Source organism: Centropristis striata, chromosome 19, assembly GCF_030273125.1.
Source record: "Centropristis striata isolate RG_2023a ecotype Rhode Island chromosome 19, C.striata_1.0, whole genome shotgun sequence".
Classification (NCBI taxonomy): Eukaryota; Metazoa; Chordata; class Actinopteri; order Perciformes; family Serranidae; genus Centropristis; species Centropristis striata.
Window position 1 is genome coordinate 27484979 of NC_081535.1, and position 23815 is coordinate 27508793.

Below are 23815 nucleotides of genomic sequence, written 5' to 3' on the forward strand. Positions count from 1 at the left end.
TTTGATTTTTGATTTGATTTGATTCTTCAGTATCCAGTAAAACACCTGCACTAAATACTGGACATGAAAAACAAACCTACCCATATTTATCTGCCAGCTCCTTGGCCTGTTTCTCCTGAACCTCCCGCTGGTCGGCCAGATCCGCCTTGTTTCCTACCAACACAATATCTGGATTCTCACAGTAGGCATTGGCCTGTAGCTGGCCTGGAAATGAAAACAAATATCAGCAAATGAATGAAATGTACAAATGTAAAATGAAAACCGTATCTTTGTACAGCTGAATATGTGACAGGTGTATCAGAAGAACTTGAGTAAAAGAGAAAAGCAAATAGGCACACTTCACACTTCAAGCTTAAACAATTCTGATTTGTAAACATGAAAATATAATGTTAACAACATACTCATCCAGTTTCTGACATTGAGAAAGCTCTGCTGGCTGGTGAGATCAAACATCAGCAGGAACCCCATGGCGTCCCTGAAGAACGCTGTTGTCAGGCTGCGGAACCTGGAACACACACAAGTCGGAGCTGAAATGTCTGAAGCTGCAGCTCCTTTACTAGCGCTGCAGGGAAACGGAGACACCATCGAAAGAAAAAAACAAAACAATTTCCCTCTCAAATTTTTATTATAGGCTCTCGGGCCTGAACAATATACCAGTCTGACTAGTTCATCAGTCAATATTGGCCAATCAAAGATATATTATTGTAAATGTTGTCCAATATCCACCAACACTGACGATGTGCCAGTGAAGCTTCATGAACTAGTGGGCTCAGCTTCATTGGCACATCACAAACTTTTTATTAGTGAATATAATGAAGAAGAAAATTATTTGGTAATGAGTGGAAGGATTACAATATAATGTCATCAAAGCTTGGATGGATTGGAACTTCTAAACGACAGAATAGAGCCTTTGTCAATACCATTTGTAAATTGATATATTTGTATTTTCAGAATCATTAAAAATAAATTTAACAGTCATCAGAAACCACAGAGATACTGAACATTTGTATTTTCTGTCATGTTATATCATAGAGAACATTCTTGAACTTTGAAAAAAGAAAGTGAGGAAGTGAGCCAAAGAAGTTACTTAAAATACATGAACAACTTAAGTTACATAAACAACTTAAATTTATGGAAGTATAGAAAAACGTAAGTTACATAAAAAAATGCAAGTTACGTAAAAAATAAAGCAAGTTACGTAAAAGCGCAAGTTACACAAAAACGTAAAAAATGTTAAAACCTAAATTATGTAAAAAACGTAAAAATGTATGTTACATGAAAAACGGGATTAAAACAGCGTGAGCCATGGAAGTTGCGTACCTTACGCAAAGAATGTATATTAGGTTAAGAACGTAAATTATGCTGAGAACATAAGTTACGTAAATTTATGGAAGTTACGTAAAGAAAAACGCAAGTTATGTTAAAAAAAATGCAAGTTACGTAAAAAAAAAAGCAAGTTACGTAAAACCGCAAGTTACACAAAAACGTAAAAAACTTTAAAATGTAGGTTACGTGAAAAAACATGATTAAAACAGCGTGAGCCATGGAAGTTGCGTAACTTATGCAAAGAATGTGTATTAGGTTAAGAACGTAAGTTATGCTAAGAACATAAGTTATGTCAAAAAAACTTGATTCGCAAACCGTGAGCCACAGAACTTACATAGGTTATGTAAAAAGTAATTTACTTTTGTTTTCACACGGGACAGGAACCCTGTTCTCCTGGGTGAAAGTCCGCCGTTTGTTCAACCCATCCACCTCCCCTCCACCCACACCATTTACACTACACATCACCTTCAATCACTATGACAACGTCAGCAAAATGACGGCGGAGCACAGTCCAAAATGTGAATATGAGTTATATTTTGCTGCCTATACAAACGCCTTCCATTGACATTTTTGAGGGGAGACTACCCAGTGGTACCACTCATGCTCAACTTGACCCTTATGTCAAACCCACAGTAACCAACCTGGGTGTGAAAATGGAAAGTGACTTTAAAATAGATAAACAGAGAGACTCGGTCTTGAAATCTACTGAGTTCCAGCTGAATGAACCGTCTCAGGTAAATCCTTTTCTTTCTTTAACCCTTTATCGGGCGAAGAACTATATTTGGTTACTTCAGTGGATATCAAAAAGGGGTCCCCACGTCTCTCTGTTTGGTCATAGAACCAAAATGGACTTGTACGAGGAGAACTTGACTATGACTGCATATTAAGGCCAAGTATGAATAAAAATAAAAATACAAATTTACTAGATTAAAGTGCCAAATCTACAAGAAAAAAATGGGCAGATTTAAGAGATTTAAAGTGGCAAATCTGCTCGAAAAAAGTTGCAGATTTACGAGACAAAAGTGGGGAAAAGTACAACTTTTTTCTCGCAGATTCACCATTTTAAATCTCAAAAATCTGCAAATTTTTTCTCGTAGATTTTTTCTAAAAATATTACGCCCCTCCCCCAGCTCCGTATGTTATTTTACACATTCTGGCAGTATGAAAAATCCTCCAATATTCTCTAGGGTTGAAATTTGGAATTTGCAAGTATTTCAATGAGTGCCCTATTAAGGGTTAAAATGACTTCATGCTTTTATCTCAACTCGCCTTAACTATTGTAACAGTCTTTATGTTTCTGTTAGCCAGGCCTCTCTGTCTCGTCTGCAGCTAGTCCAAAATGCTGCTGCTTGCCTCCTAACAGAAACACGCAAGCGGTCCTGGCCTCCCTTTATTTGCTCCCTGTCAATTTCAGGATTCATTTTAAGATCTTGTTGTTTGCTTACAAAGCACTGAATGGGTTGGCTTCATCCTACCTCTCTGACCTTTTAAAGCTATATCCCATCACATTCAGCTAATCAGTCACTTCTGGTTGCACCTCACACTAGGCTGAAGCATACCAGTATAAGAGTTTGTTGGTTTCTATGGTTTTATTCTTTTTGTTTGTTTGCTCCATTGCCACTTTTCTTTTTATATTGTATGCTATTTTTGTATTTGATGTAAAGTACTAAACAAAGTTGGATTGGAACACAGTCAAGTCGGGCATCAATATTTAGATTTTTCTATTTTAGATATTAATATTGGGACGTTTAACCACTGAATATTGGCTTTGGCCCCAAATATCAAGTATTGGTTGGGCTGTAATAGGCTCAGATCATATTTCAATTCCTATCTTGCAACTAGGGCTGGGGAGATATTGTAACACATGATTAGAGTTGATAACAAGCACAAGCACATCTGATCTGATCTGAAATATTTTGAGATACTGTTATCTGTCAAGTTATTATCTTTGTCATACTATCATAATTTCAACAACGTTTCTGAAATAATTTTTGAATCACAAGGCTAAGTTTTCATTTTACTGGCAGAAATGGACTTCCATACAAAACAGAGGTAGGACAAGTAGGATGAACACTGAACTTACAATCACCAGGTGGACACAAACATCAGCGTGTACAGACTGTAGGCTGCCTCAAAGGGCACAAAAAATCTGTTAATGCAGATTTAAATGTAAAAGCATCCTTGCACACAACACGTGTGTGTGTTCTGTGGCAAGCTGGGGCTTCTAGCTGTGAACTCTATATGAACATTACCTACTATTCAGCACAAATAACCCGGATAAGGTAGCAGACATCAGGGTTTTTCCACAGCAAACAGTTGAGGAACTGATCATCCAGGTGGATTAATGACTAGGTGCTCTGTTAGAGTTCAGTTTATGAAAATAGGAATTTGTCCCGTTACACTGAGCTGAAGAAAAGAAGACAAAAATTGTGTAACTAACACTGACTCATCTTACAATGACTCATCAGGCCTTTATAAACAGATTCAACAGATCGAGGCCACTTCCAATTAAAGACCACACATACTCATACATCAATGATTGACATGCTGTATATTCTGATAAGGGGGCACATAAACAGAGATACTGATCTGATGTTTTTTCTTTGAAACATTCAGTGTGATTATACTTACTAAACCTAAATTTAACAATGTTGCAGTACAGCCACAATTTGATATGGGAAACTTTAGCCAAAGTGCAAAGATGCCAGATATTGCCTGTCAATCAAGTGGCTACTCCCGGTTTCCCCATTGATGTCAAACAGCCACTTCAGCTTTGACCTCAAATGTAGCACCTGTTGCTTGAAACATTAAATTAACATCTAACCCTTTATCGGGCGAAGAACTATATTTGGTAACTTCAGTGGATATCAAAATGGGGTCCCCATGTCTCTCTGTTTGGTCGTAGAACCAAAATGGACTTGTACGAGGAGAACTTGACTATGACGGCATATTAAGGCCAAGTATGAAAAGAAATAAAAATTAGGGCCGGGACTTTAAAATTGACGCATTTTAATCGCACTTATTTTTGCACCACGGAACGTTTCTCACTGGATGAGTTTCAGGCGGACCGATTATACTGGAGCACCAACTAGCGTTCATGTTCACTGTGGTTTGTTGTTGTCTGAACTCATGAAGGAAGAAGCTGAAGAGACGCTTTGGTTGGCCCCGTGGATGATGGGACATTTTGTTAAAAAAAACCAACGGATGGGAGCGTCGATAAGAGCATGGTTGTGTTGCTATGCAACAAGGAATTCACATATCACCGCAGCACATCGACCCTCAAGTATCACCTCAATGCAAAACATACAGCAGCTAGCGGCTAGCGTGGATTGTGTTTTACTTAAAAAACCATAGTAATTATAACCAAGTATTATAATTTACAGAAGGTCTACCTACCTTTAGGCTACCTGAATTTATGAAATGTACTATATTTCTAAATATGCTATTGCTACACTTAATGGCAGAAATTGCACTGGTCTGTTGGACTTGAACAAAAATAAACAATATTTTTGTTGCTTAAGCTTATGTATTCAGTCATTATTCAATGGTATACTAAAAATCCATGTGAAAAAATGACTTCTCACTGTTCTCAGGTCAAATATTTATATGCGATTAAAATGCGATTAATTTCGATGAATTAATTACAAAGCCTCTAATTAATTAGATTAATTTTTTTAATCCAGTCCCGGAACGAATTATTATTATTAGTAGTATTACATTTTGAGTTGATACTAAATACCATCACCAACATTTGACAATTTTTAACCTCTTGAGAATTGATAAAATGCCAAAATCCCTTAAAAATACCACATTTAGACACCAAGACATTAAGGAACACCAGAGAAAAATCCATGCTGTGATTTGGCTACAAAAACCTTTTCACATTTTGGAGATTTCTGCAATAATTGCATTTTTCAGTAAGTGGACGGCGAGCAGTGCTGAGTCACCCCTTCATTGTGAATATACCCAGGAAAGCCATCAGTCTTCTGAATGCTCTAGGTCTCTAGTTTGTGGTTGTAAAGTTTCATGAGGCTGTGATTATCCTAGAGGTCACAGCAGCTCATTTTATACACTGACGTTAAGTTTATAAAAATGCTCTCACTGCAACAAAAAGGCCTACGATGAGGACTTACATCATCACACATGAATAGATGGGCTCGTTCAATCCACATCTCAGCTTTCCAGTTTAAGGGCCCCAGTATGCAGAAATATTCAAACACAATAGGTGAAAATAACACATTTAACTAGATGAGATAAACTGCATGGTTGCATCAGCATAACGTGGGCAAGTCTGTGAAGGGGAGACTTGTGGGTATCTATAGAAACAATTATTATTTATTCAGGTGCAACCTGAACTCAACTACACTGCTCTACAAAGTCTAACTGCATTAACTACGCAAAAGGTAAAATTGAGAGAAACTGCTTTAAAGTTTTTTTTAACATGTTTTAACTGGCCAGCCAAATTGGTTATATGTAGATAAGTGATATGACACTTAGTTCTACACGTATTGATGATGTAATTTTTATGCTAAAAAAATCATGAGGATTTATTTGACCTTTGACCCCAAAAATGTAGTTACTGCACTCAATGCACTTATTGCACCGCAATAGTAATGCAAAACCAGAGGGCAGTAACAACAATGTTGTTGTCTTCTTTCAGCTTTTAAATTTGTTTTCTGTGAATAAACATTTTCAAATTGATTTTGTTAGAAGTGTATTTAAAAGTGTTTAACAACTCTATTCAAAGCTTTGTGTATTTTAGACGTAAAAGGCTAAAATATAACATTTCTTTATCATTTTATCTCATTGTTTTACTTCATCACTATCTAGATAATAATGTCCCTGTCAAATAGACTTATAATTTCAATTATTTTTATGTTTAAATTAGTATATATATCCAAAGCAGACCGTGGTAAGTGCAATTACTGCTTAGGTTGGTGCAGATTAAGGTAAGGGGGACACATATCGACGGGGGAACAGACTTTTATTTACTAAAAAATTGTTTTTACACCCGGTTACTAAATGAGGCCGGTCATTAATAGGGGCCCGGCTTTAAATTGAGGAAATACGGTATTACAAATAAAGAAAAACCACTGAATGAGACTGTGTGTCCAAACTTTTGACTGGTACTGTATCTGCAGAAGACTGTCAGGATGGATCTTCTCCAGGGTTAAAGCAAGAGATGACAGAGAAGACCTATATCACAGGTTGGTTAAGACAACTGTGCAGATATGGGGGAAAAAAACGAAACCATAAATGTCATGATGGAAGAACAGTCCAGTGTGACGAGCAGCCCACCTCTCCTGTCCAGCTGTGTCCCAGAGCTGGAGGTGAACCTTGAAGGTTTTCCCTGTGGTTGTCCCATTGGGGTTGGACGCTGTGTACACCTGAGGAGACAGAGACAACACTAGTTTAGCTCTTATCCATCACATACAACAGTATGGATTCAGTGGCCCTCATTTATCAAGCGAGCGTAGAAACCAGCGCAGATCTGAGTGTATATTTTGTCTTACAACAGGGTTCACATGGGATTTATCAAACGATCGTATCTCTCCAATCACAGCGTAAAAATGATCGGCTGTTGATAAATGTGGCGGCTGTAATGTAATGTAATGTAATGTAATGTAATGAGACTTTCAGAGATTTCAAACTATGCCCTTTAACCTCAAAATGTGTGTGTGTGTGTGTGTGTGTGTGTGTGTGTGTGTGTGTGTAATGAAAATCACATAATCGTGTGCGTGCGTTTGAAGCATGTGTATGCATGTGTGAGGAGTGTGCGTGCTTACGCGCATGTGTGTGTGGTGTGTGTATCTGTAACTGTAATCACATCAAAGATCAAAGGCAATCAGATCAAAGCAATCAACAGAATTAACGGCCATCACCTGTTAATGAAAGAGTGACAGCAGCCAGAGGTGGACTGAAATTTCTGGCCTTGAACAGAAAGCATTTTTGGCAAAACCATAATACCTATCATTGATCCGACTTCACTTTTAGCGTCCCGAGTTCTTCCTGAACGTCTACATATGATTTTTTTTAAAGAAAAATTAAAAAATAGCTTTGTTAGAGCGATCTAAAAAAACTGTTCCATCTTCCTTTTTTTCGAAATCTTCCTGCGTTTTTAATATGGGACCCAATGAGGCTGTTGGTGGTGTTGGTGGATCATCTTTGCGTCGTACGCCCAAATTATAACTCTGACAGCTTTACCTGAGGATTGTGAGTGAGAAGACAAATTTTCCTACGTTTCTATGTATAAATTATTTCTGTAGAGTGGAATTTGCGGCCTGGAGTGCAGTTTTCAAATTTATTTTTTGACAATTTTTTCTCTCCCTCTACACTCTGAGCGATGACATCACACACTCTGACACGAACATTCCGTGCAATACACACCCATTATAATCTCAGAATTTCTACAAAAATGATCATGGTCATTGAACAGGGATTGATAACAAACTATATAGCCTATCGAAATGTGGAGTAATACACCAATACACAAGACTTCTGTCTATTGTTTAAAGTTTAAATGGAGTCTCTAGCTGAAATTATGCCGGAGAAGCAGACGTTTGAAAATCTCCAATTATTGTTCTTTTTCGCTCATTTTTTGTCGGCCGTCCCATTCATTTCAATGCAAAATTTTGGGCAGCTTTTCGCGACGTAAGTCGCGAAAAAAAATTCATATTCTGTAGAGAAAAGTAATAGCACACCGATCCCGATCAAACCGCACGTTTTGATATATAATTTATCCTGCAACTCTTCAAGTTGTAGGACTAGTAGCGGGACGAAATTGCGTCCGGAAGAGGAATAAGAAGAAATCCACAGTATAACAGTAGTGCTCGGTGCGATTACCCCGAGGCCCTAATTACAGAAATACGCAGCGACAGAGGTTTATGAAATAAAAGTACTTATAGTTATAAACTCAAACAAGTTCAGTGAATATTTTACATTTGGAGCACGGACTTAGAAGTTTTCACAACTTTTTGGTTTAAGGAAGTAAACAATGTTTTAAAGTAAGTTTTAATTCTAAGAGAAGAGGATTTCTCAGAGGCAGAAAGTGAAACGCTGACGTCCAACAGCTGCAACACAACAAACTAGTTGTGTTTGGCAGCATAAAAAGTGAAAAGGAAGGAAATCAGTGGTGCTGTCAGCAGAGTAGTGGCCTATTAAACTCCCGGCAAGGTTTGAGTAATTAATTTATACATTGTGATATATAAAGCCTAATAATCTATGTAATATCCGAATATTGCTATTATTATGATGGAGATATATTATTCACCTCGTTAGTCAAAGGAGCGTGTGGCAGCGCTGATTGGAAATGTTTCTATTCGGGCAGCACCGCTGGTAAAAGAGACGCTGACGTTCCGGTGTCGGAGCTGGATAACAGTAAACAGCAGAAGACAACAACATTTAATATCCTCGGCTGGTACTCTGTTCAAAGAATTTCACGATCGCAGGGTGTATTTATTTTTGGATTATGTTATAATGATAAATGATGTAGTCTAGCATGTTTTGCTTTGTCACTATTAAAAATCAAAACATCAGAGTTTGATCACCTCCAGGCATCGATACTATAGTCTAAGATCAATTCTCAGACTCAGACGTGTGGACTTCACGCTGACTCAAATTTGCGCACACGAGCTGAGAGCAGACGTGAGATCTGATCGTACCCTCCGCTCACATCCATATTGATAAATGCCGAGGCTTGCGTAGAAATTATCTTACGCCCACTTTACGCTCACTTTCTGACGTACGCTCATTTGATAAATGAGGGCCAGTGTGTCCTACCTGCTGGGTAGCTAACACTGACTAACCAGCTGTCTGCAGCACAAACAGCAGGAGCAGATGAATCAGACTTCTCTGTGCTGATTATGATGCAGGTGTCTAACTCTGACAGTTCATGGATGGATGGGATAAGCTGGATTGATATTGGAAGTAGCATCCACCACCAATACAGCCACTTCTTTAGCATAGTGCAGTAGGGTTGTCAAAAGTATCGATACTACTGTTTTCACAAATGTTTTTCTTGTTAATAATTTTAGGGTCTCGTGACAACCCTAAAGTGCAATATGTCTTCACCTCTCCACTGCTTCACTATTGTGAATATCGCAGCAGGTCTGGCTAATAGTGAACAGCACAGGTATCAGTGATGAACTGGTCGTGTTTGTGTCTCTGCAGGAAGTCTCGGGCGTCATTCACACCTCTCTCTCCCAGATGAGACTCCTTTAAAGCTGCGTTCACACTAGGGTTGTCAAAAGTATCGATACTCAAAAAAGTATCGATACTAAAACGTTGTATCCGGATACGATTCACACACTTACAGACACGCACTGAATACTCCAAGCTGCCGTGCCTACCGGTCTGTATCAGTCCCCTCCCCACATGATCGATCCGTGTTTCACAGTCTGCATGTGCGCCGAACTAAATACCTAACTAAATAATCAATCTGTCCGGGCGGTCAGAGGTCCAAATACACTGTTGCATTATGTTGTTCGTTAGCCGCGAGCTAACATTAGCTAACAGTTAAAGTTGTTTTTATCACACTAAACTGTTACTTACTTTAAATAACTTCCTGTCGCTAAACGCATGCACCTTTCAAAATAAGAGCGCAGTGTGTTAGCAGAATCGACCACAGAATTTACAAGACTGTCAAAATAAGATGCCTTAAATAAAATATATTAGAACCTTTATGATTAAGATCAGTGTATTTGATGGAATAGTGGCATTAGAATGTGTGAGAGGCACCAAATTTGGGCTTTTATGGAAATAATTCTAGCCAGCTATTTTCCACACTGGCTGGCTGCTGCATGTCCTAGTGGAAAGCATGTTGACAGCAATTATACATGACACAGTATAGGATAACAAAGATTCTATAATACGGTATCTCCCGACTGTGAAAAATGTTCTGTGAGGTGTTTGCTCTCATTTAGCTCTCAAAGTGCACCAGATTGATGCATTTTACTTTACAAGGAGATGTTTCTTTACCTGCTTGACAGTTTCGACTGAGACTCCAATCTTCCTCAGAAGTGTCATTACTAATCCTTAAATTAAATGTGGACTTCAAATGATTGTTTTATTTCATGGCCTTGGTGCCCTGGCTATTGGCCTTTGTGCCCTCAAAAAATTTACAACACTAAAATGACGAAATTCCAGGCCTGCAACAAGCATTTTTATTTTGTTTAGGTGATATATATTGTTATATCGCCCAGCCCTATAGTTATGGTCAAATCAGACACTGTAATTTTGTATCACAGCATCTCAATATTTGTTTCTAACACCACATGATGCTAATGAAAGACGATAAATTATTGCATTGAATTACTGCCTGGCCCTATTTGAAAACATTTTTCCAGGACAGCTCAGATCCTTGGGGAGCTCATAGGGAGCAGCAGTTAGTGATTACTAATATGGGATTATTAAGGCTGTTCCCAATATTTAGAGAGCAGGGCGACCAATGACAGATAAAGAATGCTGATATCAACAAATGAGGAACAAAGTTTAAAAAAGAGAAAGGAAAAAACACATTGTCATGTGGATTGTCCCTGAAAGGCGTGACAGTAACACTTGCTCATCGACGCATAACCATCCAGAATGACAATTCTGATTAATTCAAAATTATTAAGACTAGTTATTTGAGTCTCGTGCCTGCCCGTAGGAAGCACTAACGTTGTTCCACAGCATGTCTGCAAACTTTGTTTTGTTAATCGGCCTCATGAGGGCAGGCACCGGCGGACGACAATTATCTTAAAATAGCAATAATTGGTTAATCGGTCTACCACAACAGCAATTTATCAAATCAAATAAGGTTTAAAACCAACTGCTAACTGACTACTAACCAGTGAAGTGAGGTCAGAGCAGAACTCATACGATCTCGGCCTGGAGTTTGTTAAAAGCCAATCAGCTGTGTTTTGTACAAACTGAATGTGTGAGAATGCCTCTCATGATAACTACTGTATCGACTTATTGTTTGATATATAAAATGAACTCAGTAAGTTGAACACTAGCCAGCTAAAGCGGTGTGTTATTTGAATTTAAAATGGTAAATGGTAAATGGACCTGCACTTATATAGCGCTTTTCTAGTCGCTTTGCGACCACTCAAAGCGCTTTACACTACAGACTGCGCTCATTCACCCTTTCACACACACATTCATACTGGTGGCAGAGGCTACCCTAAACGGTCCCACCTGCCACCATTGGGAATTCATTCACACACCGATGAACACAGCATCGGGAGCAATTTGGGGTTCAGTATCTTGCTCAAGGATACTTCGACATGTAGGCTGCGACGGTCAGGGATCGAACAACCAACCCTTCGGTTGGGGGCCAACCGAGTATACCAACTGAGCCACAGCCGCCCAATTTAAGTTTCCTGATAGCTCCATAATTACAGAAAGTTAGGTGGAATAAATGGAATTGGTTCTAAAGCCGGCGTGGTGTAGGGACATTTTGGATTTCAGCCGATTTAGCGCAGAGAACCCAGTAACGTCAACCAGCAGGTATAAGAACAGTGGCAACGAAAAAACTGGCAATGCAAAAAAAAAACGGAAAGTGCATTTAAAACATGACCTCCAACCCAATTTTCTCAGCCGGAAACAAAAATGGTTGGACATGGAGAGACGCTGCATTTACTGTCACCAGAATCACCTGTACGCGCACACACACACACAAACACACACACACACACACACACACACACACACACACACACGCGCGCACACACACACACACACACACACACACACACACACACACACACACACACACACACACACACACACACACACAAACACACACTAACACACACACACACTAACACACACACACTCTTGTACTTCTATCTTTGTGAGGGCCATCATTGTAATAGTGAATTCCCTTGCAAGGTTATAATAGTTTTTGATTTTTCATTAGTTTTAGTTTTAATTTAGTTGTGATTTTTTGTTTTCAAATTCAGTTAGTTTTAATTAGTTTTTAGAATAAATTTACTAGTTATAGTTTAGTATTTTTTTTTTTTTTTTAAATGCTTTAGTTTTAGTTTATTTTTTTGTAATAGGGTATTTGCTGGGTGGGAGATTAAAAGAGGTTACAGTACATTTTGTCTTTATTTCCTTTGCCTTACCCATCTTCATTATGTATGAAAAAAGTTGACAAAGACGAGTGAGGGATATTTTCACTATAATTTTAGTTAGTTTTGTAACCACACAATACAGTATCAGTTAGTTATCATTATCATGTAACCTTTAACCCTTAAAACAAAGTCTGAAATCTCAAAAAAGCTTTCAAAGAAGTGAGGACCGGCCAAAATGTCCTCACTTTGCAAAAATGTCCTCACTCTGCTGGTTAAAAACGTGTTCCGGTCCTCACTATGTAGGAAGTACAAGAACACACACACGCCACTCATACAATGGATGCTTTTAATGCAGACTTTCATGCTTTTTTTGGTGTTTTCAGCATTTAAGTAATACTGCAAATGTTTGACAGGCAGTACAAATTGCCGAAAAACATTTGCATTTGCCAAACAGCCCTTCCAGCTGTTTTTTTAATTTATATATTATTTATAATATATATTATAATACTACAACAGTAACATGTTTTGTTAACAGAGCCTGAGAGTCTAGCTTATTTGTTTTAATCGTGGTTTATTTCATTCATGTTTTATCTATCTAGGATATTTGAACATTCTTTTTCCACGTTTCAATTCCAATGTTTAATATTCTTGTGTTCCCCTTTTTCCTGTAAGTCGCTTTGGATAAAAGTGCCTGCTAAATGACTAAATGTAAATGTAAATTAAAATTTCATTACTCTTGAAAAGGATGAGCTTGGATTATTATGCTCTAATATTATAACAGCAGCATGAAATGGTTTGTTAACCATTGTTTGACCATTTTTTGACTAAGTACAATGAAATTCAATAATGAAAACATAAAAATGTTCAACATGTCCCTTTTCTATGTTAGCTCTGCTGAATAACAAGACAGTGCACATGTTAAAGCGCTGGCGAACAGCAGCACAAGTCACAAGAGTCATGAAGTCGGTGAAGTGACTCAGTAATGTGATTATACAACAGTTTCTATTTAAAGTTTGCAAATGATAGCTAACATTAGCCACAATAAGCTACTGATAATGGAAATATTTTGCCTGTTAAAGTCCAGCAGAACAAATTATCATATTCATTTGGTTTCTCAGAAAACAGAAGAAACGGACTTTAACCCTCTGGAGTCCATCTATTTATTGAAAATACACATTTTATTTACAGTAATAACTTTATTTATATATATCATATGTAGACAAGCTGAGAAAGCCAGTTGAAAGTGCATCATAGGAGCTTTCACAGTGTGCCATTTATGTTTCTAGACCATTTTTAAAATGTGAATTTTCTTTCTACAATGAAAACTATTACTATTTTTAATTTCATGCAAATAGACTTTTTTTCTGCTGTTTTTGTGTGCATAAATTGTAAAAATAAAAAAGATACATTTCCATAGAAACCTGTATCTTTTGTTTGTATTTTCAGTTCCTGGCAGCTTTATACTTTGTTAATGAAAATAAAATGAAAAATCTGACTGATAGCCAAGTTTGTGTGGAGAAAAAGGAGCCATGCATGCGATGTAAAGATAGATTGAAAGATGCTGAACAGAGACAGAAATGAATGCATAGGAAGTTGACAAATTTGAACCAAAATCTCCTTGACTTCAGAGGGTTAACGCAGTTCACAGCAGTGGGAGGTTTACCTTCTGCCATTCTGGTTCAGTGGCTCAAATGATGAACAAACTGATCCACATTCAGAATTGAGCTTCAGGCTCCATAAAGAGTCTGAGGAGGAGCCACTGTCTGCTTCTGTTTGACTCTTGAACACGGGGTGTGATCTTAACACACACACACACACACACACAGAGGAGGTGAGGAACAATAATCAATCCTATGAGTCATCCTGAGCGGTGGGATTAAAGCAGCATCGTCAGTATTTCCGTCGTGCGAAGGCAGAATAGCACCATTGTGACCAAACGTCCGACCAAAGCGAGTCTCGCCCACTCTCTAATTCACATTACTGCACATTTGGACATCTCCCTGATCAGATTCCAGCAGCAGGAGTAAATGTTTTTAACAGGTCTCGGTGATGGTTTAAAGTGGTACTCCACCCAAAATCAATCTCTTAAGTGTGAAACCCTCTATAGGCTTGAGAGGTGGCTTTAAAACACTGGTTTGTTGCTCTACAGAGAACAGCAGCTGTGGTAAACTTGGATTTCTCTCACTTTTAGTGGATTCCAATACTGACAAGTTGTTACAGTGGAAAAAAACACCCATTAAAGCCTCATAAAGGAATAATATGATAGGGCTGCACAATTAATCGAATTTTAATCGTGATCACGATTTTGGCCGCCACGATTAAATTAACCTCATCGTCTGCAACATTTCCATTTTAAAATGCTGCTCTCCTGCATATCTAATCAAGCTTTTTCTACAACCACCAGGGGGCGAACACAAAGTTAAGGTTTCATGTAGCTGCCTAAATAAATAACGAGCAAGCGCTAAGCAGTAGGATTGTCACGATACTAACATTTTCAACTCGATACCGATACTCAGGAAAATATTTGATACTCGATACCATTTTCAATACCACAAGGATAAAAACAAAGACCCCAAAATTATTAACAAGAAAAATGCAACATGTAAAAATTAACAGAACCACAGGTTAAATATTTATAATAAAAAACAGGTGTGCAAAAATAAACTGCAACTATGATAACAAGCTTCAGGTCTGAGGTAGTGCAAAAAATAAATAAATACAATAAACAATATCGATATCGGATACAATGTTTTAGTATCGATACTTTTTTGAGTATCAATAATTTTTTGAGTATCGATACTTTTGACAACCCTACTAAGCAGGATGTGACGTAGTACTCGACGCCACAACAACACGTGCCATTTGTAAAAGCTGGTGAGGCAGTGTTGCCAACTTAGCAACTTTGTTGCTACATTTAGCGACTTTTCAGACCCCCTTAGCGACTATTTTTCAAAAAAAGTGACTGGAGACAAATCCAGCGACTTTTTCTGCTGTTATTGGAGACTTTTGGAGACTCCTTCTTACTCCTCTTAACGAGCCTCCGAGGCAAGAAAGAGCAAACAGGTGATTCTGGTGACAGTAAATGCAGCGGGGGACTCTGCATGTCCAACCATTTTTGTTTTGTAAGGAGTCGAGGCGGCACAGTCCTGCAGCAGTCTCTCCCAGCCGCAGAACCAGAGGGGATGTTAACCCCTTAGCTTCCAGTCTGCAAATTTCTAATAGGCTAACAGTTAGCTCTGTAGCAGTACAGTGTGTATGTGCTAACAGGCTAACAGTTGGCTCTGTAGCAGTACAGTGTGTATGTGCTAACAGGCTAACAGTTAGCTCTGTAGCAGTACAGTGTGTATGTGCTGCTGCTGCAGGAGGTGTTCACGTTAGCAATCTCTGTTCGTTTACAACAAGCACCAGACACTAAAAACTGTTCCTATTGTTTGTTTAATAGTAGTGCAATAAAAATACAGATGTTTTCCCTAACATGGTGAATAATCGTGATTACAATATTGATCAAAATAATCGTGATTATCATTTTGGCCATAATCGTGCAGCCCTATAATATGACAGAGCTTTCTTGCAGAGAGTGAGATGGGAATACACCACTCTCACATCTGTTTAACTATTATCATTAAATATGGAGATAGTTGCACAAAGACTGGAAAACAGGAAGAAACAGCTAACCTGGAACTGCCAATTAACACCTCTCATGCTCACTTATTAACATGCCACATCTCCTTTGTTTGATCCGCAAAGCAGCAAAACCCTAAAATAATTACTTCTGATTTTATGGGCAGTTAAAAGCTGCACCTAGTTCTTGGCACATATGCCAACAAGAACTCTTGTCACATCTATGTGTTAATGTGTGTTAGCTAATAATAAAAAAAACCCAGCTATTTTATCACATGAACTCCCCGGGTCAGGAAACAGCAGCCTCCAGGGCTGAAAAGTTAAAGTGAAGCAGAAGAGATGCAGCCTTGGTGGAAAATTCTAGGGGCCAATGCACATTTTTGATGTGTGATGTGATCACTGTAAATCTCTTTACACTTAACTGGTTAGTCAAATGATATATTAATTCATTTTCAGATGAGTTCAGTGAATTTGTTTGCTGGGTTGAGACTCAAACCAGAGAAGAGTGAGCATTATTAGGGCCTCGGGGCAATCGCTCGGGGCACTGCTTGGAAGGACAATACTTTTATATGATCATGATTAGTGACCACGATAAATTTCAGGTCGATTATGGTGATCAGCTGTGAGCATATTTACTTTGTCTGCTCACTTCTGTTTGTAAGTTGCCGGAGAAGTAAACAGAAAGACAGAACGTGGAGCTAAATGCGGAGCTGAGGGCAGCGAAATAGCTGCAGCTATGACTTAAACCAGGATGGTACAGGTGAATGTTGGAAAAGAGCAAAGGAAATTACAATCTATCCACCACTGTGTGAAGAGAAAAACATTCACATTCACAGCACAGCACTTCATACACAGGTATGGTGCATTCAATAGTGTCGGAACGGCTATGGTGCGTCCAAGAGCGTGGGAAAACTTATAGATAAACAAGTTTTTACTGAATCGAAAATAACTTTTTTTTTTTTTTTTTATACAGGAAAGGCCATAAAGATTGGGACCCATTGCTCTATCCCAGGGATCATCACTTGGAGAGACGAGGAACAGGTTTTTTCAAGTAAAAAAAAATAAATACAAAACTCTGGTTTCCTTTCTTCTCCCATGTTTTAACAACACAGCAATCATGATGTTAGAAGCTCTCAAGCTAACCTCGGCTTTCTCTCCACAGACAGTGTATCCTGGACTCTGGGTGGACGTGACCCAGGTCTGTACCAGCTCATAAAATGATTGTGACTCAGCTCAGCAGGCGCTGTGGGACAAAAGCAGCAGAAAAATCCAGCTCTGACCTGACCCACTGTTTGTTCTTTGATAAGTACAGCCCAAAGAAAATGCCTGGGCAAATGCCACAGTAACTATGGCAACCAAGCCTGCATTACGAGTAAGGCGAGCGTGTTATCAGAGTTGAGATGAAGCTTAAGAAGAATTAGCCTTGATTCAAAACTAAAAAAAAAAACAGAAAAAAGATGAGAACTCACCACTCTCTTTTCCCTGAAGTCGATGCCGACTGTGGTGATGAACTTGGGGTTGAACTTGTTGTCTGTGTATCGGTACAAGAAGGTGGTCTTCCCCACGCCGGAGTCCCCCAGGGCAAGGAGCTTTATAAGGTAGTCATAATCCCCATCAGTCATAGTGATGCCCGCAATAAACCTGTGGAACACAAACACACACAGAGGTAACATCAGGGGTGTGTGAAATAGAAGAAGAGAGAAAATAAGAAGCAGATGAATAGAAAACATACACAGTGTTGAAAGAAGTTGGTGTGTGTGTGTGTGTGTGTGTGTGTGTGTGTGTCTATGTATGTTATACTACTACCCACTGTTGAATTATTGAAGTGTGGTCAAAGGGTTGTCCTGACCAGACCGTGACTTCCTGGGAAAATGGTAACTCTGTGTGTGTGTGTGTGTGTGTGTGTGTGTGTGTGTGTGTGTGTGTGTGTGTGTGTGTGTGTGTGCGGTGTGCATAGGAGCATTTAGTGTGGGTTGGGAGAGAGAGTGTGCCTGTATATCTGATTATGGGAAAGCTACAGAAACTGTAATGTAGTGAAAGGAAAAGTGCAGCATATACAGAAACTCTTACATCATCTTGATTCCCCCCATATGTATATATATATATATATATATATATATATAATATTTAACATTATTATACATTATACAATCAATGTATAATCTCATTGTCAACCAATTTTATAAATGATAACTAAGAAAGGCCAAGCTACATTTTATGCATTGATAGGCGGATAATATCTGTCAACTGATATATCTGCCCACTACCTTTTTTTTTTTTGTAAATTTTTATCCAACGATTTTGTAACCCATTTTATTTATCACCCAGATTTTCCTATTGTCCTATCCTGGGGAAAGCCCTGAACTGGCCACATGCTTCCTCCGATACATGTGGAGTTAGCAGACCACCGCGACCAGGATCAATGCAGGTCCTCGGGGGACACGGGGAGAACATGCAAACTCCACAAAGAAAGGCCCTTTTGCCGACACTGACCAGCGCTACAGACATGGACGTGGGCACACCTCCAACGCCCACAGCGTCCTGGCAGGAATCGAACCCTTCTAGCTGTGAGGCGAGAGCGCTACCAGCTGCACCACCGTGCCCCCTACAGTTTCTACTACCTTGTGTGAGCATGGATGTCTTTCCAATCCTAGCACTTGAATGCTACTCAGCTCAATTCATAATAACACAGAGGAGAGATCAGTGCTCAACTAAAGTCACTAGGATTCATCTTCGTTGGATCACGGAAATCTACAGAACACTAAATGGACATGTGACTTCTAGTTGTAAAAAGAGCAACAATGTCAGACTTCATCCCAACAAACAAAAAAAACCCATCATGAACTGGAACATAAGATCAGCTTTCAGCAACACCACAGAAAGCTGCTGAGCATCAGTTAGTGTTATCTATAGAGAAAAGAAATGCAGTTTTCATGGGGAATTCTTGAACGTAGTGAGATGGGATGTGTTTGCCTCATGGCTAAATGTGGTATATTCACAGAGAGGATCACAAGACTCTAATTCACTCAGCTGAGAGGAAGCACATATAACACTGTACTTTATGACTGTGAGGACAGTCATTACCCTCTGATCCCCTCACAATAAGCTCCCTGTACCTCAGACAGGACTCTGAGAATCACCAAACAGACTGAAGCAAAGATACTACGGCACTATTTTTAACAGTACTCAGTCCTTATCATTTCACTATAAGTAAGTATAGATAGCAGCTTTTTCCAGTCATCTGCAATAGATAGAACAGCTAGTGGACACAGTGGTTTGAAAAGCATCTGAAATACATTTTTAAAAAGTCCCTGCATTGGGGTTTATGTTATGTTAACATGTTGGAAGAATAATACTTAAAGTCCAGCTTAGACTGATGGAATGCAACAGTCTGAGATCAATAAACTGATTATAATATGTCCTAATTATGGCCATCATTCCAAACAAAAGTCCCCTTTGAATAAGATAACAACATGGCCTGCACCATCGTCAGAAAACATATCTTTTCCATTAGTGGTAAAGAGTATTTATCCCTTTGTTTTTCATAAATGCTACAATTGTTGTTTTCCTGTTTGTAATGCACCACAGGAGCTACAAATTGGTTCAGATGCTCTTTGGCAATTTTTTTCAGATTTTTCTCAATTAGTGGAAGCATTTCACAAATATGCTTAGACTAGGGCTGGGCGATGTGGCAAAAAAAAAAAAAAATCACAATATATTTTTTTCATATCCTCCGATCTCGATTATTATCACGATTTTTTATATTGTTTTTAAACGCCAGTTTTAAAGCATCTGTACTGAAAACTAAAGAAACTAGAGATTAGTTCAATATTTTATTAACATCGGAGTAAATAAAGCTAATTAAATAAAATGTACATTGAGAAATATAAAAACAACTTTTACTCAACAGTACAACGAATGTAGAAAAATATAAAATAACACACTTTACAGTCCGAGAGTACAGAGTGTTTAAGCAAGGATGCAAAACTAAATATGTCCCACACTCTTGAACGCACCATAGCCGCTCCGAGGTTTCTGAATGCACCATACCTGTGTGTGAAATGCCGTGCTGTGAATGTTAGTTTTCTTTGATTCTTTGGTGGATAGATTGTAATTTCCTTTGCTCTTTCCCAACATTCACCTGTTCCTTCCTGGTTTATTGCTCCAAGAATGGCTGCCCTCAGTTCCTAGCAATAAACCAGGTACTCAGCTCAGCTACTTACAAACAGTAGTGGAGCAGTAAAAGGTAGGCTCATGTTTGATTGAGTAAATATGCTCACAGCTGATCACTGTAATTGACCTGAAATTTATCACAATCAAATAATAACCCACCACCACACACCAAAACACTCATAAGTGTTAAGTAAGGCGGATAATTTTTATGGTTTTTGGTGTGTGAAATCCTGCAAAGCATATCTTTTAAAAAAATCAATAACTAACAAAACCACACAAAGATAACTTTGAGAAAACATCTTCTCTGGTCTGTGATGGATTAATAGACTAAAAACCAGTATCTCCTTTGTAAGAAAACTCATAAATCTAAAACTGCAGGGCTTGTCTGAGAAATGGTCCTCAGTAGTGTTCAACATTGTATAACAAACAGCTTTTAATAAGATAAGACAACAGTCCTTATAACTTAGTTACATCTCCGTTTGTGGGGACGCTTTGGCACCACATGACAATAAACTGACAGATGTTGTTTTCCCCTCCCTTGCTCTCACACATTTAGCATCCATCAGTCCTGGTATTGATGAAGCTCTGTGAGGGGGGAGGTTGGGAGGCTGGGGATGAGCTGAGGGGGAAGGGTCGAGCTCATTGATCTGTCGCCACTGGTGAAAACAAGAAATGTTTGTAGTGTGATCATTTGGTCAGTCATGATTCCCTGGGGGGGAAACGGTTAACAGCAACTCGATCAGCTGACGCCACAGAATAAAGCGACTCACAGTCGCTACGACAACTGACAACACAACACAACCAAATTAAGAAGCAGAAAACAAAATAGGGGTTTATTTCAAAATGTGTTCTCGGCAGGAAAATTTATAAAATGGATAAAAAAATGTTTTAAACATCTCACATCCTTAAATCCCTCTGTCTTTGGATGCTTTGAATGATTTGTGTTCTACTTGCATCACCCAGCAAAAGCATATAATATGAATATACTGTATCCACTACAGCATGACAGCAATCACTTCACTGAACTATTCATCTAGGGTCTTCTCTGCTCCACCTCTATGAAAGACATAAGATATTTTCATGGATATATGAAAATGCCTCTTGAACGAAAAAGCCATTTAAGATGCATTCACACCAAATCAGGTGATGCAGCAAGTACAGCAGCTTTGTGCGGCGGTGTGTGGTCACTTTAATGGCCCATTTGTGTAAAGTCATGTTGTGGACTGAAGTGTACGTGTGTAAAGTCTCATTTCAAACTTCACCAGAAGGCACAAGGAGACAAGAACAAAATGAAGGACTCTGCCTCGTGCTGGCGTTTGTTGTATGCAGTGGTGGAAGAAGTATTCAGATCCCTTACTTAAGTAAAAGTACTAATACCACACTGCAAAATTACTCCACTACAAGTAAATGTCCTGCATTTAAAACTTACTTTAAAGTTTCTGCATCAAAATGTACTTAAAGTATCAAAAGTACAATTACTTACCCACTCAGATTGTTTTATCTATTCTAAATATATTATTAGAATATTTGTATTGATGCATTTATGTAAGCAGTGTTTTAATTTTGTAAAGATAGGACTAATTTAGGTTTTTGGTTTTGTGATTTTGTTGTTGTTCTTTTTCTTTTTTTTTTTTTTACTATGTTTGTCCATTGGTGATTTATATTGCGTTTTGTTTAAATTAATAAAATATTTTTTTATTTTTTAAAAGGACTAATTTTATCTACTTAATATACTTATTTAATTAAAAAATGTCTAAAAAACATTGTCAAAATATCAGATCACTTTAAATGTATCATGTTTTTTATGTTAAATCTCGACCTGAAACGTAAAAGCTGACAGATAAATGTAGTGGAGTAAAAAGTACAATATTTGCCTCAAAATGTAGTGGAGTAGAAAATACTCAAGTAAAGTACAAGTACTTCAAAATTGTACTCAAGTACAGTACTTGAGTAAATGTACTTAGTTACATTCCACAACTGGTTGTAGGAAACAAATTCCCCAGTTATTGTGAGTAAGAGCTTATGTTTTATTTTTTTTGCGCTCATAGTTTATTCATTTCTTGTACAGTTCTTTTTAGCCTCAGCCAACGATTCAGGCATGGTGTTTAGTGTACTCCCTCACCGACACGCTGGCTACATGATTTGCCACAGGCTGCTGGGGTTTTTAAGCATCCACTGTGGTCCCCACCACCACCTCAGCCTTAATGAACCATCCCTGTTAAATGAATAGGAGGACTCGCACCACAGCACCTGATTTGGTGTGAATACATACTATAAGTGTCTAGGTGTATAACTGGATAATAAGTTGGACTGGTCCCTAAATACAGATGCTCTCTACAAAAAGGGGCAGAGCCGCCTCTTTTTCTTCTTGAAGCTCAGATCTCTGGACATCTGTAGTAAGATGCTGCAGATGTTTAATCAGTCTGTGGTGGTAGTGTGTTGTTTTATGCTGCAGTCTGCTGGGGAGTAGGGCTGGGCAATATATATCGATATAAAACATATATCAATATATTTTTAAATGTGATATGGACTTAGACGATACCGCCTATATCGATATAGCTCAAATTTGCACTGTGATCCTTGCTCCAGGCAAGCTGCAGCTTTTATTTAAGATATTTATTTAAATGTATTTAAGATAAAATGTAATCTTAAAATGTATTTAAGATATTATATTTAAATGTGCACTTTATGGAGCTAACTCCTGTTGTTATACAGTATTTATGTTCACTTAAATAAAGGGTTTCAATAAAACTACTTGTGACATGTCATATTTGGCTTTGACTGAACATTTGCTCTCACTTTGCGATAAAAATATCAGAATATATATCATATATCGATATTCTGCCTAAATATATCGGGATATGACTTTTGGTCCATATATCGCCCAGCCCTTTGGGGGAGGCAGCATCAGACACAGAGATGCAAGGCGGTTGGACAGACTGGTCTAAAGAGCTGGTTTTGTGGTTGGAGCAAGGTTGGACACACAGGAGGAGGTGGTGGAGACAGTCACTGTCAACATGTTCGAGGTCATCTTGAAACACCCAGATCATCCGCTACACAAAACCTTTATGGACCAAAAAAACAGCAGAGGACGGCTCTTCTCTCTCTGCTGCAGGACGGAAAGAGACAAAAGATCCTTCTCTCCTACAGCCATCGGGCTGTCTCATTCTTCAGTAATTTACAGAAGAGCTAAGAGACTAACTGAATTTTCCCTTGGGGATAAATAAAGTAATTTTGATTTAATTGGTACGACTATTGTTATTGTGTTGAATACAGCTGAATAACAAAGGCAATGAGGTAATCCAAAAGTTAACAAAAGTAGTCAAATTGCATTACAGTGTGATACTTGGCTTATCGGTAATTAGTAGTTGTATCAGAATATATCTTTAAGGCAACTGTTCAAACCCTGTATTTAGCATAACCTCTTATACAACAGGGTAGAGCTTATTGCAGGGTTCTTCAGTTAGACTGCATTGTTTTTTTGTCTGGGCATACCTAATAAAGTGATAACTGAGTGCATACCTATAACATAAATTTATAGCAGCTAATAGAAGAAATGGCCCACAGCTTTACTACAATCAAGTTGTGGAGGAGAGCTTTTCCCTGGTGTCTGCTAAACCTTCGATCTCAATAACGAG

The 23815-nt window shown here is 38.4% G+C and overlaps 1 protein-coding gene across 1 annotated transcript in view; it reads right to left on the reverse strand.

Annotated features, from left to right (window-relative positions):
* Positions 1-23815, reverse strand: part of rab27b (RAB27B, member RAS oncogene family) — a 101477-nt gene that overhangs the window by 14572 nt on the left and 63090 nt on the right. Inside the window, exons 2-5 of the mRNA XM_059358043.1 lie at positions 17474-17645; positions 6625-6713; positions 402-505; positions 81-204 (exon numbers count right to left, since the gene is read on the reverse strand). Coding sequence (XP_059214026.1) covers positions 81-204; positions 402-505; positions 6625-6713; positions 17474-17626 — 470 coding nt within the window. The 5' untranslated portion in view covers positions 17627-17645. The remainder of the gene's footprint in view (positions 1-80; positions 205-401; positions 506-6624; positions 6714-17473; positions 17646-23815) is intronic.